The 15,488-nt window shown below is 50.7% G+C and overlaps 1 protein-coding gene across 1 annotated transcript in view; it reads left to right on the top strand.

Annotated features, from left to right (window-relative positions):
• JADE2 (jade family PHD finger 2) overlaps positions 1–15,488 on the top strand; it is a 71,412-nt gene that overhangs the window by 23,155 nt on the left and 32,769 nt on the right. The window contains 1 exon segment of the mRNA XM_054642921.2: positions 11,541–11,710. Within this exon segment, the coding sequence (XP_054498896.2) occupies positions 11,541–11,710 (170 nt within the window).

Genomic DNA, 15,488 nt, shown 5'->3' with positions numbered 1-15,488 from the left:
ATGTCCAGGAGTTCCAGCAGCTCTTTCCAAGGGTGTGTATTGCTGGCAGGCTGTGGTTTTGTGATGCCAGTGTCACTGGCAGAGGAGGCACACGGAGCAGGTCTGTCTGTGGGAAGCAGTGCTGGAGATGAGTGTACTGAGGCGGGGAGAGGAATGAACTGGTGCACCAGCAGTGGGTGTAGGACTGGGACACATCCCTGCCCCCATCTGGCACTGAGAAGACACCTCAGCTCCTACTCTCAGGGCTGGGTGCTGCATCCAGAACACCCAGCAAAGGGAGAAAGCCCCTCCAGGAGCAGTCTGTGCTGCAATGTGGAGCATGGTAGCCTGAGGAAAGGTGGCCAGGCTGGCCTGGCAGCAGGGTGGCACGATGCAGATGTCCCAGCTATGCCTGGCCGTCACCTCTCCGTGTCCCCTGGGAGTGCTGGCTGGCAGCCAGGCTGTATCCCTGCAGTCCCAGCCCGGGGAGGGCTCCCCGAGGCTGCCTGCTCAGTGTGTACTCCATGAACCAGCACACTTTGTTCTCAGTGCTCAGATTGGACTTCCTCTCCTCGGTCGGCGACGCAGGCTGGCTGTTGACTCATCAGCTGCTTCCCTTGGGCTTTGCTGCAGAAGGGGCAGGCAGGATTCTGCAGCAGTTTGAGGAGCTTTTGGAGCACAGCTTTTTTTCTTTTAACATAATCCTTTTTTTTTTTCTTTTTTTTTTCTCCTGTTTTTTTTTCCCTTCCCTCCAGCTCATCATGAAAAATGTGTGAGTTTGGAGCTTGCAGATGGCATGCTGGCGATTTTACAAAGGGCTATTTCTTGGGTTGGTTATCCCTGTTCTGTGGCTGCCTGCCCTTGAATATGCCTGGGTTCTGGTATGCTCCAGAAATACATGTACACTTCCCTCAGAGACTGTGCTCTGATCAAAAGAAATGAAAATCCCAATTGCCTTAGGCCTAAATGTTTTGATCACAAGCCCTGGGCTATGTGTGGGGAGAGGAAGGCTCCCTGCCTGCCCATTCCTGGGGACCCCCACAGTGACAGCTGGCTGTGGTGAGGATGGGCTGGCCAGTGGCACTGGTCCAGGACTGCAAAATAATCCCAGTGATGTAACATCAGGGAGTTTGGTCTCCAGCCACTGGGAAGGGGAGGTTTCCAGTCAGATCTGCTCAGGCATCCCTTGTCCCTGTAGGCAGAGGGGAGGGATGGTCTGTGCACAAGGTGGTCTGTCCTGCCAGGGCTTCAGGTACCTGGTTTAGGGTGGGATGAATCACACCAGGACAGCAGAGGGTCTGGGCCATGCAGAAGGGGGCACTGGTGCTGCAGAAGGGGCACTGGTGCTGCACAGGGGGGCACTGGTGCTGCACAGGGGGCACTGGTGCTGCACAGGAGGGCACTGGTGCTGCACAGGAGGGCACTGGTGCTGCACAGGGGGGCACAGGTGCTGCAGAAGGTGGCACTGGTGCTGCACAGGGGGGCACTGGTGCTGCACAAGGGGCACTGGTGCTGCACAGGGGGGCACTGGTGCTGCACAAGGGGCACTGGTGCTGCACAGGAGGGCACTGGTGCTGCACAGGGGGGCACAGGTGCTGCAGAAGGTGGCACTGGTGCTGCACAGGGGGGCACTGGTGCTGCACAAGGGGGCACTGGTGCTGCACAGGGGGCACTGGTGCTGCAGAGGGGGGCACTGGTGCTGCACAAGGGGGCACTGGTGCTGCACAGGGGGGCACTGGTGCTGCACAGAGGGGCACTGGTGCTGCAGAGGGGGACACTGGTGCTGCAGAGGGGGACACTGGTGCTGCAGAATGGGGCACTGGTGCTGCACAGGGGGGCACAGGTGCTGCACAGGGGGGCACTGGTGCTGCACAGGGTTGTTGGCTCGTGCCCAGTGCCTGTGAGTGCCTTGCAAAGGAGTGAGTGTGATTTACTCTGCCTGTTACTTGTCATCATTTCTGGTTTACTCTCTGCTTGACAAGTTCTTGTGTGGGCTTTCAGCAAGTCCTCACCTTTATTAGTTTGCTATGGGAAATGTGTTAATCCAGCCTGTTCTTACCTCATTCTGAGCCACTTGGACTTTTATTTTGAATGTTTGCTAATCTTCCCAGTGGATGCCTGTGGTTTATACTGGATCAAGCACACAGAAAGTCAAGTGTACTTCAGCAGCAAATGTATAGCACGAGTGAGCTGGATTTCCTGCTGCTCTGTAACAAGGTTTACAGCTCTTGGGACCAACTCTGGTTTGGTACAGCCTTGGGAGCCTCCACATCTCACTCCATTGCCTCTGCTCTCCATCCAGAACCGTGGATTTATTGTGCAGCCAGGCAAACCCCAGCAGCTCTGACTGCTGGGCTTGCAACCACAGCCCTAATGAAATCACCTCTTAGTGATTTAGTGCACCTTGGGTCCCCTTTGAACAATGCAAGCAACTATTGCTTTTAAGTGCTCTCCAGAGTGATGGGAGGAGAGGGATAGCCCAGCAGCAGGAATAGCTGCTCAGTTCTTGGTGCTGCTGTGGGTAGTCCTGTTGAATTTAGGTGAGGTGTGGCTGGAAAGTTAGCTTCACTATGTTGCCAGACCTTGGGGAGGTGGAGGAGAGCTGTAGGTGGTTATCTCAGTGCACTTGAAGAAGATCTGGAATATCTGATCTAGCTGAAGGTGTCCCTGCTTTTGGCATGGGGCTTGGATTAGGGGACCTTTAAAAGTCTCTGCCAATTCAAACCATTCTGGGGTTTCATGAGGGGCACCCAGACAAGTGTAGCTGCAGGGGATGGTGGAAGAGGCAGGTGGATCCCTCCTTGTTCTCTGGGGTGGGCTGTGAGCTGCCTGGAGTGTCAGAGCTGTTCTCATGTGCTTCAGGGTTCAGTGTCAGTTCAGTGATCCAGAACACATTAAAAGAGTCTGGGTGCTGCCTTTTCAAATTCCTCAAAGCTTTGCTTTCACTGGGCTGGGTTTCTGTAAGGAGATCCATGTGCAGACACGGTGCTGGTGGATGGGAGTTGTTGTCATCTTGTGCCTGTGTCTGTGTTTTGAGCTTTGCCACACTCAGCCCTGTGAGTCACAGTGTCGGGGGGATTTGTCCAGTTCTTGGTGTGCTGTGGCTCATGCTCAGACCATGGCAGGTGCAGAGCCACCACCATTGCTCATGTCTTCTGTTTCTGGTCTCCATTAGTAGGTGGATACAAAGGCAAGTGGAGCTGTTTGCATTACTGAAGTAATTATGGAAACATTATCTGGCTGGGATAATTAATTCCAGATGCTTTAATGTTAGTAGCTTGGCTTAAGTTACATAAAGAAGCAACTTTGTTTTTGTCTTTTTATATCCAGAAAACACACACTCAAGTGTCCCTGGCTTCTCTAGTAGCAATTCCAAGACATATATTGCTTAAATGGAAATGAGCAGGATACTGGCAGCCTGCAGGCTGGGTTGGGAGGAGGTTGCTGTGTGACATGGGTCCCTGAAGGACCATGGGTGGGTCAGTGATGCTCTTGGAAAGGGGGAGAGGAGCACCTGTGGGTGCTGGGGCTGCTCTGCCCTGCTTGCCTGCAGGGTTCTGTGTGAGCATCCTCTGCAGCTGCCCTGGAACTGGAGGCTGCTGTGTTTTGCTGGGTTTCAGAGCCAGGAGAGCAGCACAGGCTGTGTCACCTCCCAGCAGCAGGGAGGGACAGTCCCCCTGCTGCCTTCAACACCACTGTTAGAGCTGAATGGCACAGAGAGAAAAGGGGAAGGGAATATGGAGAAGATCTTTGCACAGCATCAGAAATTATTTGTGCATTTTGCTCTCAGCACAGACACTGCTTTTGTCTGGTCTGCCAGAAAAACATCTGTGTTTTGTTGTTCAATCAGCCCACCAGCAAACCACTGCCCAGCCATTGCTGTGTCCCTGCAGCCCTGGTTTTCCTCTCTCAGAAGCTGTGGAGATGAACCCAGCTGTGCTGTGGTGCTCTCCTCTGCCTTGGGAAAGCAGACACTGCCCTGCACCTGAATTCTTCTGTACCAGGTCCCCGCTCCCATCTACATCAAAATGATTCTCTGGGCACTGAATCAGAGTTGCAACTTAAATAATTCATTTGTTGAGCTAAATCTCAGTGAGATTTAGGCTGGAATATAAATGTGAGAAAGACAGGGACATCAACACTGGTCTTCCTCTAGTCTGCTGGGTATCAGGCTTTTTATGTGGTGATAAACAGCTCAGAAATGGAATTGGAAAAGCTGTCTGGGTTTCACAAGATGGCTGTTTAGTGCCTCCTGTTCACTTGTTTTCCTCTTTTTATCACATCAAAGAAGAGTGAATCACTTTCTCCTTAGAGGATTATGTTATTCCAGGGGCCTGGAAGGACCCACTGTGGTTACAGGCTCTTACAGAAGGAGATTTCAGATGGGGAGGGAACAGCTTAGCATTTTTCTTACTGCACCTGTTAATTGTAATTGGGAGCTTCAGCTGCGTTTCTGTAAAACTTCCAGAGCCTGCCTATGTAAATCCTAAACTGCCAGCAGCTTGGGAGGGGCCACCTTACCCCATCCTTAATGTTCTGCATGGAAATGGGAATGGGATTGTCACAGGGGGATTTCCAAGCCCAAAGAGAGAGCCCTTGAATGGTCCTGGAAAGGAATTTGGCTGTGCCCTGCGGAGCTGTGCTGTGCTGCTCAGAGATCAGATGCTCCCCATGGCTGCGGATGCTTTAATAATGAAAATTTCTGATGTTCACTGGGTAGCAACGAGTGTCAGAATCCAGCTGGGAAAGAGCAGCGGCAGCCAAGGGGGGCACCCTGTCCTGGGCTGGTCCCTGCCTGGCAGGGGACAGCAGGGTCCCTGGGACATGCTGGGGTCCCTGGGACATGCTGGGGTCCCTGGGGCATCCCGGGGTCCCTGGGGCATCCAGCAGGAGCCGGGGAGTGCAGCCTGCACAGGCAGCCAGGCATTGCTGCACAGGAGGCACCCAGCATTACGTCACCTGGAGCTGCACTCACTGGCTGCTGGCACCGAGGGCAGGACGCTGCTGCAAGCAGCATTAACCCCTTCCTGAACATCCTCAGTGCCACTCAGGCAGCACAAAGGGACCTTCCCAGACTGAGCATTAGGCACTGATGTCTGTGCAGTCAGGGGGTGCATTTTGGGCACGGCTGCTCCTGTTCCTGGATGCTCCTGGGGCCAGGTTCAGCTGCTTTGTTCTCTCAGTACAGCAGCAAAAGGCAAATGGAGCTTCGTGGCTGGACTGTGTGTGTAACTGCCTGTGTAGGTTTTTGGGACAGGCACTTAAAGGAAGGTTTGGGTTATAGCAAAGGGCAGTGCCAGCCCAGCCACCCACTGTGCCCATCAGGGCAGTGGGGACAAACTGCTCGTGGCACTGAGCTGTGTGCCAAAGCAGGGATGTACACAGGAGGGGCTGAGGCTAAGTTCCCCCCATCAGCCTTTTTCACTAGGAATGTGCTTGTTGCAGCCCCTGCCATGAAGAGAGCCTACAAATGGTGCAGAATGGGTGGCAGATGGGGCCATCCAGGTTTCCCTTCATCCATCAGCCATCACAGGTTCCTCTTCCCAGACCAGAGCTTCCCCTTCCCATGGCTGCTCTGTTGATGTATGTTTGCATGATGAACTTGCATGGATTTTCAGAGGCTGTTGCCAAATCTTGAGGGGGTTTTGGCTCCAGCAGCCAATAAGGAAATACTACAAATCATTTATTTTCTGCACAAAGTGATCCCAGCAGTGCCATCTCATTCTTCTCAGGTTCTTGTTTGTTTTAAAGTAAGAGGGTTTGGTGACAGTGCCCTGTTTAGATGCACTGTGTCACCTCTCTCCCTCCCTCTCCAGGACCTCCAGCTGCCTCCAGCATCTCTTCTCCATCCACAGGAGGATGTGTTGACAAACTCTGGGTACCTGTGGTCCCTCTGCAGGGTGCTGGGCTCTGGTGTCAGGTTCCTTATGCCAGGGGTGCCAGCAGGGTGCCCACAGGGCTCTGAACTCTCTGTGCTGGTGACCAGGGTGCTCCAGATGTTACCTGGAGTATCTTCAGCCAAGGAGGGAAGGGTGAAGTGCACAGGTACCTGTTAGCACCAAGACCTGGGTGAGCCTGAAGCCACTTTTGGGCTCATCCAGCTGCTCAGGCCAGCTTGCTTGCAGTCTGCACTTCAGGCCAGTTAATTGAAAACCTAAATATATATTATCTTCTTGGCCTTCCCTTTTGTCTTTGAGCCCAGATTTGGGAGTATAGTTTTTGGCTCATGGTTTTATAGCCTTTACTAGAAGCCATAAAAATACAAGAAGTAGGAGTAACATGGTCAGTAAACCTGGGTGTGGGAATGCTGAGGATCACAAACCCTTGTGTGTGGGTTGTGGCTCATTATTGTGACCATCCACCACTATCTCCAACCCTATCCTTCACTCTTATACCCCCAGGCACTTTTTCTAACTTAAATGCTTAAATTCTGCTCTGCTGTTGAGAGGCAACAGCATGTATAAAATCTGTTAGCTTAAGTTCATAAGAAAGTGGGGCATCCAGTCCAAATGGCCTGCTAGATACTATTTTTAATAAACAGAAAGTGAAAATCAGCCCTTTAAATTGCCCTTTTAAAACTGTTGTGTGCCACAGGAGAATTCCCCCATAAGCAGAGCTGGTGGTAGGAGCAGTATCAGCACTGAAGGCTGCTGGCAGAGCTGTCTTTCCACTGACTTTCTTAAGCTGACTTATTTATGGACATTGGACAAGACTAATTTAGACTGGAGTGGAGGTAAAGAAAAGATTACTGACTGATGTCTTCGTTGTAATAAAATTAAGTATTTTTAGATGAGAAACACTATGCAGGATTAATTATTTCTGATATATTAAAAGGGAGCATATAGAAAAAAAAAGCCTTCTCCCTTCAGCCAAGTGAAGCATTCAGTTTACAGAGATGATTAACCATGGGAATTTGCTGAGTGTATTTTATTACTGTGTAATCTTCTCCAGGGATAGATGTGATCCTCAAGAGTGTTGGGGTCCACTTACTCCTTTTCCTCAAGTGCCCTTGAGACCCACTTTCAGACTAATGGCCTCAGGTTTGTTGTGATTTTCAGGCTGATCCCGACTTTCAGCCCTTCGTTTAAAGGAGCCTTTGATTGATACAGGATTTTTAAAAAATGCTGTGTCTCTGGATAAATAAAGGAGTAAATGCTCCTCCTGTGTAAGTGAGCTTCTGTGAATGGTCTGGCTTCTGGTGGAGGCTTTGCCTCTGTGATTCTTTGCCTCTGTGATTCTTTGCCATGATGGTGAATTTGGGTGGGTTGGTGGCTCCTGTGCAGACTCCTCCTCATCACCCAGCCTGGGTATTTCTTTGTCCACCAGCAGCAGTTTGGAAACATGGTTTCCCAATGGATTAAGACCTGTTGCTGCACAAAAGGGGAGCCCTGATGACATCCCCAGCTCTTGGAGCCCAGCAGGAGATGCACAGACACTGGTGAGGGCAGCCTCTGTGCCTTGTTCCCTTTTTATTGCTTTGTCTCCACTGCAGTGCTTGGACAGCACAAAGCCTACAACTCTTTGGGCTCCAGTTTCTTGAAGCTACTGGAGGTGAGGAAGGTGCCCAGCTTGGTCTGTTTTCTGTATTGCTGTGAGGCAAGGCTTGGTCTTTTACAAAGGATTGCTCTCTTGTCTTAAACTGTAGGATCTCTTCCTTTCAAAGCTCCTCCTGGCCTAAGGCACTGTCACTGCAGTCACTGATCTTTACATCTCAGCACCAGGAAGGCCTTTGCAGGTGTGTCAGGAAGGAGTAGGCTGCTTTCTAGGAATGTGATTTTATCCACCAAAGCAGATCCAGGAATCAGTGGCAGGCTGTGCATCTCTAGGGCATTGGGATGCCCCATGTGAGCCTCAGCATCTGGCAGCCTCCAGCTCCCCTCAGGGTGGGAGCAGTGTTCATGGGAGCAGGCACAGGCTCTCCTAGGGTTTGCTGAATTGTTTGCAAGCCATAAAACCCTTGTGTTTGACTGAGTGCTGCAGATGAGTCAGGGAGTTGATCTGGACCAGGCTTCCAGCAGGTCTTCATAGGGTTATACAAGTTTCTCACTGTATAAAAAATAATTTAGCAGCTATTTCAGTTTCTTAATTTCTGACCTTCTCTGTTTGCTGCTATTTGAAATGGTGAGAAAATGGCATGAACATGTCTCAGCATCCCCAAGCCTGAATTAACTCCAGGAGATCCCAGCCCATGCTGCCAGACCAGCATGGGGTTATGGGCAGGAAACTTCAAAAGTAAAGTTCAGTGATCCTCTTAGGAAGATACTGTTCATAGTAGTGCTTATTCCTTGTAGGAAAGTGTCTGCTGAGAGCTGCAGCACCTGATCATCCCTCCCTGATCCCTGTGCTCCCAGATGGGGAGAGGCACCTGCCATCACTGCACTGGCATGTTTCAAACCTTTAACAGAGTGCTGGTCAGTTGTTAGATGTTTGTGTCTTCATTACCTTGATCTTCATCATCAGTGACATGGTGAGAGGCAAAGTGTCCCTCTACAAGTGCCAGTTCCCATTAAACCAAAGCAAACTGCATTTAATTACAGTGTCAGAAAGAGCTGGACACTGAGCACTGGTGGAGCTGCTACCATCAGTGAGCCCCTGAGCTTCCTGTGATCTCTGCATCACCAGGGACTGTGCACATCCAGGACCTGAGAGTCTGAACATGAATCCAGGTTTGAGAGTCTGAACATGAATCCAGGTTTGGGGGTATTGGGAGCACTGGGGAGGTACATGTACATGACTCAAGGGGACAGTCACTTGTCTCCTGTCTCTGAGCATCACGTTCAGCAAAACTTCTCCATGAGGTTCCTGCAGAAAGGAGGTGGAGCTGTGTGCCCAGCTGGGAGGGGATGTGCCCAGGCTCAGGCAGGGGCTGGTCCCACACACCACTCTTGGTGGGCAGTGCTGTATGCACTGTGTGAGGTAACCCCAAGGGGTTGCTCCATGTAGGGGGATAGAATATAAGAAAATAAAGATAGTGTAGAAAATAATCTCACCCCTAAGGAGTTGGAGCTGGGCCAATTATCAAAGATTAGGAACAGGCCTGACCTTAACAGGCCACAGCTGTAACCAGTGAGAAGAAGAGTGCTATAAAAGAGTGGGGTGGGGCTGGGTGAGAAGGGCACTGGAGTCAGTGGCTGCTTTGTGAAGAAGAAAGAGTCAGTGCTCTGAGGAGATGCCCACGAGAAACACCAAGAAGGTTTGGAACTTTTGTGATAGGAGACAACAGCATGGAACCCCTGTGATGAGATAACAACAGCTCCAGCCACGTCAGCATCCTCATCACACTGAGTGCATTTCAGTGCTCTCAATGCAGTGAGTGACCTGTTCAGGCTACTCCTTTGATAGGTGCACAGAGCATTAATCTTTGCAGGTTTATGCCAGGGTAAAAATAGCAGCTCTTTGCTCCTGCCATCCCAAGCATCCGTGGCTGGCTCGGTGTCAGAGCATCACCTGTTGCAGGGGCTCTTGGGTGAGCAGCTTGTGTAACTTGGCTTAGTGAGGGCTTATGGCCCTGACCTCGTGCTGCTCAGGCAGCTCTTTCCAGCAGAAGCTGTCATTGCAGGTGGAGGACTGGTTTTTTCTCTCCTGTACCAAGGCTGTGCCCAGCCTGGCTGCTCCCACACCCAGGTTCTGTCTCTGTGAGGGATGACCCAGACTTGAGCTCATGGGAAGGAGAGGTTCAGTCTGATGTGAACCAATGCACATTGCACCAGCAGCTTCTGCTTTACTTTTTTGTTAATAGAATCTTCCAGTGGCTAAAGGGGCTACAAGGAAGGCTGGACAGGGAGTTCTTAGATGGGTATGTAGTGATCAGACAGAGGGGAATAGCTTTGAACTGACAGAGGGCAGATTTAGATTAGATAATAGGAAGAAATTCTTCCCTGTGAGGGTGGGGAGGCCCTGGCACAGGGTGCCCAGAGGAGCTGTTGACTGCTCCATCCCTGGAAGTGTCCTAGGCCAGGCTGGATGGGGCTTGGAGCAACCTGGGACAGTGGAAGGTGTCCCTGGCCATGGCAGGGAGGGGTGGAACTGGATGATCTTCAAGGTTCCCCCTGAACCCATCTATTGTGTGATTCTCTGATTTTTAAGGGTTTGGGAGCTCCTTAGATGCCAATCCTGAAGCTGTGGCTGGAGCATACCTCTAATGTCTGTGTTAGAGAACTCAGTGAATCCCCAAATCCTATCCTTGATTACAGTGAGATTGTTCTAAAATGTGGGGACTGAGAGCTGCCCTTCCATGTGGCTCTTTTTGGTTCTTTACCTTAAATTTGGAGCTGTACTCAGGACATTGGGTCACATGTTTATTTTCAATTTACTGGTGGGGAAGGTAAAGTAAAAGAGATAATAAGAACCCATTTCTTGATGTTTCCCTCTCTGTGCCATAAACTGTTGCTTTTCCTGCTGGTGGCTCTGGAAGTACCTCCAGTGTTTGTGACCACAGAGGACAGCAATTAAACTGCATGTCTGGCTCTGTAGGAACTCCAGGTTCATTTTCCTGCCCTGCCACAGATTTCCTTCCCAACCTTGGCAAGGCAGGTGGGGTCTCATTCCCGAGGACAGCTGGGCTCAGGTGTCTCTCCTTGGCACATACAGACCTTGGAGCACCTGGTAGCACAGCTCATCTGGTTCTGTGATGGACACCATGGCTCTGCCCCAGACACATCACAGAGCACAAGGCACTCGATGCTCTGACATTAGCAGGACAGAAGGCAGATAAAAGTCTTCCAGGGATCAGCAGCCTTCCCAGCTGGCACTGGTGCAAGAGCAGGGCTGGGTCCCCCAGCTTTGCATGGGGAGAAGCTGTTTGGAGGGGGCTGATGTGCTGCAGTGAGTAATGTTTGGTTGCTGTTTCTTTGCAGCATCTTTCTGGCTTGCTGTCTGTGCCAGGAGGTGGATTTCAGGGAGGAAACGTGAGCTGTGCAAATCCTGCAGCAAGCTCCAGCTCCCAACCTCTCTCAGATCTGTCAGCTGGCACCACAGGCTGCTTCTCATTTCCAGCTTGTCCTCTGCTTGCATGTCATGAGGCGTGACACTGTTGACATGTGCATGGCAAGTCTCATGCATATTGCTGCAGAGCTGCCAAGGAAAGGCAGAAGAGCTGACAGCCAGTGCCTGCTTGCTCTCTGTGCAGGGAGTTTGCAGCAGATGAGGCAGCTCCTCTCCCCATCCCTGTGGTTGTGATTAGAGAGCACTCAGAACAAATCTCAGAGGCCACCATGGGATGTTCCCCAGTGCCAGGAGTGCTAAAGAGCTGCCCAGTGGCTGTGGCACTGCAGTGTATGGCACACTGGAGGTGTTCATGGAGCAGTTAATGCCTGGGGGCTTGCTGTGAGTACTTGGAGCATCATGTCCACTGCACCTCATTTTTCTCATGTAAAGAGTAATTTCTGTGGATGAATGGGAGCACTCTTGCTGTAGTTGCTCTCCTGAGGCCATCTGTCAGTGCTTGGACTGACTTCAGGTGCAGTGGCTTTGTTTTCCTTCATGGAGTCAGGTGCCCAGTGTGCTCTCACCCTCCATGGCAAGAAACAGAATTTTCTCAACCTCCCCTTCTTTTCTTCCAGGATCATCCCCCAGCTGGAGAGCTCACTTTCACAGGTTTCACCCAGCAGCCTGCCTGGCTCTGAGATCTCAGAAGCTACAAGGACTTACCTGCAGGGAATGAGCCGCTATGACCTGGACGAGCTCGATGCCTGCTGGTTGGAACTTGTTAACATGGAGCTCAAGGAGATGGGTGAGTATTGCTGGGTTTGTGTTCTCTCTGGCCTGGGTGTCCCACAGTGGGCATTTTTGAGTAAGCATGTGGAACTAAAGGCCTTGAAGAAGAAATGTCAGAAACCCTGGTTCTGATTGTTTCCTGTTCCAGGCATCTCCAGATAATCACAGCATAACATTGCCTGCATCACTGCTGTTATATCACTGCACATTCTTCAAATCCTTTAGTGGATTTTGGTCGAGTCCAAGTACCTGAGCTTGGAATTTGACCACTGGCAGTGGTGCTTAGCATGGTCTGCTGGGCAGATTTGTTGGCACAGACCCCTGGGTGTGTGTAGTCCTGCCAGACTGTGGAGGGATTTTCCAGTCCTTGTTAGGGAAGGGTTGCTGTGGTGTGGCTGCTGCCCTGCAGGTAAGAGTAATAACCTCAATAAAGCATTCACCTTGTGAGGTCAGTGAAGGCTCAAGCATGCCTACATGAAGGGTTAGTCCTGGTGGCAAAGGCCTTTCAGGAGTGGGAAAAAGGATTTTATCAGGTGCTTGAGCAGATGGGATAGTGCCCTGAGGAGCAGGAGGATTGTGCTGGCTCTCCCAGGCAGCTGGTTGAGGGCTGCAGCAGGATTCAGGGTGAGGTCAGGAAGATGCAGTTCAATGAGCTTGCATGGAGCACAAGTGAGCTCAGAAGTTGGCCATGGCATTGACTGATGCTGGTTTTGGAAGATCTGTCCTTCTGGTGTACTCCTGATTTACAATGAAATTTTGTTACCATGACCTTGAGAAAGTTTTAGAAGCTGCTTTCACAGTTTGTCTGATTATCTGGTAAAGGTATCCTGTATATTGGATTTCCCATAATCTCAACATTGTGGAGCCTGTAGCATCACAGAGAAGTCACAAGTCAGTTCTGCCCTCATTAGCTGGTCCTGTATTAGCAGCCTCAGCTCTGTCATTAGCACACACAGGTTTTGAGGCACTGGCAGCTACAGTGAAGTCCTTGTGCAGAGCAGAGGGTGCTGCTGGATAGAGCCAAGTGCCTCAGTCCTGCTCAGGACTTGCAGAGGATCCACCCTTCCTAACCATGCACAGCTGCTGTTGCTGCAGCAAGAAACCACCTTCAGCCACACTGGGCATCATCCTGACCTCACTGTGCCTTCACTGTATCCCCTGCTGCATTTCCCTCACCATCTCCATGGCTGCATGGCCATCAGAACTTCTCTGGGCTCCAGAGAAGCGTTGTCTCTATTTCCACTTCCTCTTGTGTGTATTTCATAAGTCTCTAGAAGTGAAGACGGCAGAGATTTGGCTTCTCCAGCTCAGTTGGATTAGATTTGCTTTGCTTTATTATTTCTTCAGAGTATTAGGTTTCAAATGCAGTTTCCAGCTGTGGAGCTCCTGGGGTGATGGAAGGTTGAAAGGAAGGTCCTGCCCCAGCCCAGACAGGAGCTGGCTGTCCCCATGTCACCTTTGGGCTGGCATGTGCCAGCCCCACGAGTGCTGGGGTGGAGGGGCAGCTTCTCCAGCAGCTCTGCCTTGGGGGTGAGTTGAGTTTAGGAGGGGAGCTTTAGGCTGAGCTCCATCCCAGCCACAGCCCTGCTCTGTGCAGGTGTGGTGTGGCTGGTGCCTCAGCATCCCAGGGAATCAATCCCAGGGCAGGACACAGGCAATGCTTTGCTGCTGACCCTCAGCCATGCTGAGCAAGCTGCACTTTTTTCCCTCCATCTCATCATTTATCAGCCAGTCACCTTTTCCAAGGAGTGTCCTCAGGAGATGTTTGTCCAGGGTGGATGAAACCACAGAATGTGAGGAAGCCCTTGAGCCTTCCTGCTCACCAGCTCTAGATGGTGATAAGGACTGGGGTGATCCCAACAGTGGTAGTACAGAGAGCATCACTGCCCATTCCTGCCTCTCCTGCCCATTCCTGTCACTGAGGGAGCTCTGTCATTCCTGGCTGAGCCTTAAGTATGCTGGGGAGAGAGTAGCTTTGAAAACCAGTGTTTGGCATGTGAAATCCACTTCAGGTTCAGCTTCAGCCCAATAGATTCTGGTATCTTTCCCCCTCCCCCAGTCCTCCCAACTTCTCTAGCAGTGCAAGGGCTGGTGCATTTTTCCAGTGGCTTGGAAAGGAAAAGATGTGGCTTTGATAATGCCCCATCCCTGCTGCTGTGGGGAGCTGGGGGTTTGGCAGGTGGGAAGCAGGATGGGAGCTGGTGCTCCTGGCTGCAGGATCATGGTTCATCACCCATGGGAGCTGTGCCTGCTGTGGAGGCTGGAGGTCATTGGGCTTCTCTAAGGGGGTGCATCTTCCTGCCCGTGGAAGTGATGGGATTTGGGTGCTCATAGAGGAAAATTGTTCTGGCAAATCTGTTGCTGCTGAGCTCCTGGGCTGGGCCAGAGCAGGGACTTTGCTCCCTCTGCTTCCCAGATGGGAAAAGCCAGGGTGGGATTTGGGTGCCCTTCAGCACCCAAGGCAGAGGGTTGGCCCGAGGCAGTCCATAAATAGCTCTTTCTCCCGGAAGCCCTTGACATTAATGACACTGTTAATGACTCCCTGAGATTTCCAAACCTGCTTTGCTAATCTCCAAGATCATTAACATGACTTAACTAGAGAATGGCAGCCTGTCCTCCCATTCAGAGGAGTCAGGAGTTATCCCCCAGCGTTAATTTAGGAGGTAGGCAGAAGTTTAAATTCTTCATGGGTGTTTGGCTGAACTGTTGTCACTGGGCTGTGCAGGGGTACAATATGTCATTCCCAAAATATTTAATGACAAAGAAGGATCCAGATCTCTGACTGGCTCCTGAGGATGTGTGGGGAGGAGAGCTGGAAAACACCTATGAGATCATCCAGCTCGCCTTTCGTGGGACTACATAGCACACAGCACATGCCTTTTCCAGTCCTTTTTAGGTCACCCCAGGGATGGAATTTTATCACCAAGATCAGATAAACCTCCAGATAGCTCCAGCTCTCTGCATTCTGCCTGCTGACTCCTCTCCCAATTAAGTGGAATTGCTCCAGAAAGCAAAGGTTTCACATGAAAAGCAAAAGTTTTAAACATAAAACAGCTTTAAATAGTTTTAAACCCCCTAGTAATATGCCTCAGTAGCTGTTGCTGTACTCGATGGAAATGTGCTGTTTAAAGAACCTTTGTGTCCTAGAGATGAAGTCAGTATTTAGGCATGCCTAAGTGTTTTATTTGTTGCTGCTGCAATATGAGATTGTAAAAAAAATGGATCTGAAGAAGACTGAATGGAGCCTGGAGCCAGATTAATGTCCATGCCACTCCAGGCAGCACAGGCCTGTCCTTTTAGACAGCAGCCATGCCATAAGTCTTCGTTTTTACATTAACATTTTATGCTGTGTTTTGTGATCTCCACTAAATCCAAAGCTATAGTAAGAGTGGAGCTAGAGAGACTTCAAAGACCAAGGCTGAAAGATCCTTTTGCAGTGATGGGCACTTCATAAACACACGGAAAATCCTCAAGAAATTGCTAAAATTGTTGTCGGAATCAATTTTGCTGAAGGCAGAGTCGAAGTTTCTAAGTATTCCCTTGACTTAATCCATATGGTGTATTCTGCTCACATATGCCCACCACAGCTTCTATCTTTGGAGCTGGAGGTGTTCCTGGTATTTTATGGCAGGAACATGCAAAGGTCACATGGATTGCTTTTGAAGCTCCGGGGGGAATTCAGCGCTGCATACTTGAGATATGTCTGTGTGCTAATGTGCTGATCCCTCCCTTGGTGGAGGTGAGATTGGTCAAATAGATGTGAAAGAAGCTGCAGTCAGTGGAGCACCCTGGGC

The sequence above is a fragment of the Agelaius phoeniceus genome, chromosome 15 (assembly GCF_051311805.1).
Source record: "Agelaius phoeniceus isolate bAgePho1 chromosome 15, bAgePho1.hap1, whole genome shotgun sequence".
Classification (NCBI taxonomy): domain Eukaryota; kingdom Metazoa; phylum Chordata; class Aves; order Passeriformes; family Icteridae; genus Agelaius; species Agelaius phoeniceus.
This window is presented reverse-complemented; position numbering and strand designations above follow the sequence as displayed.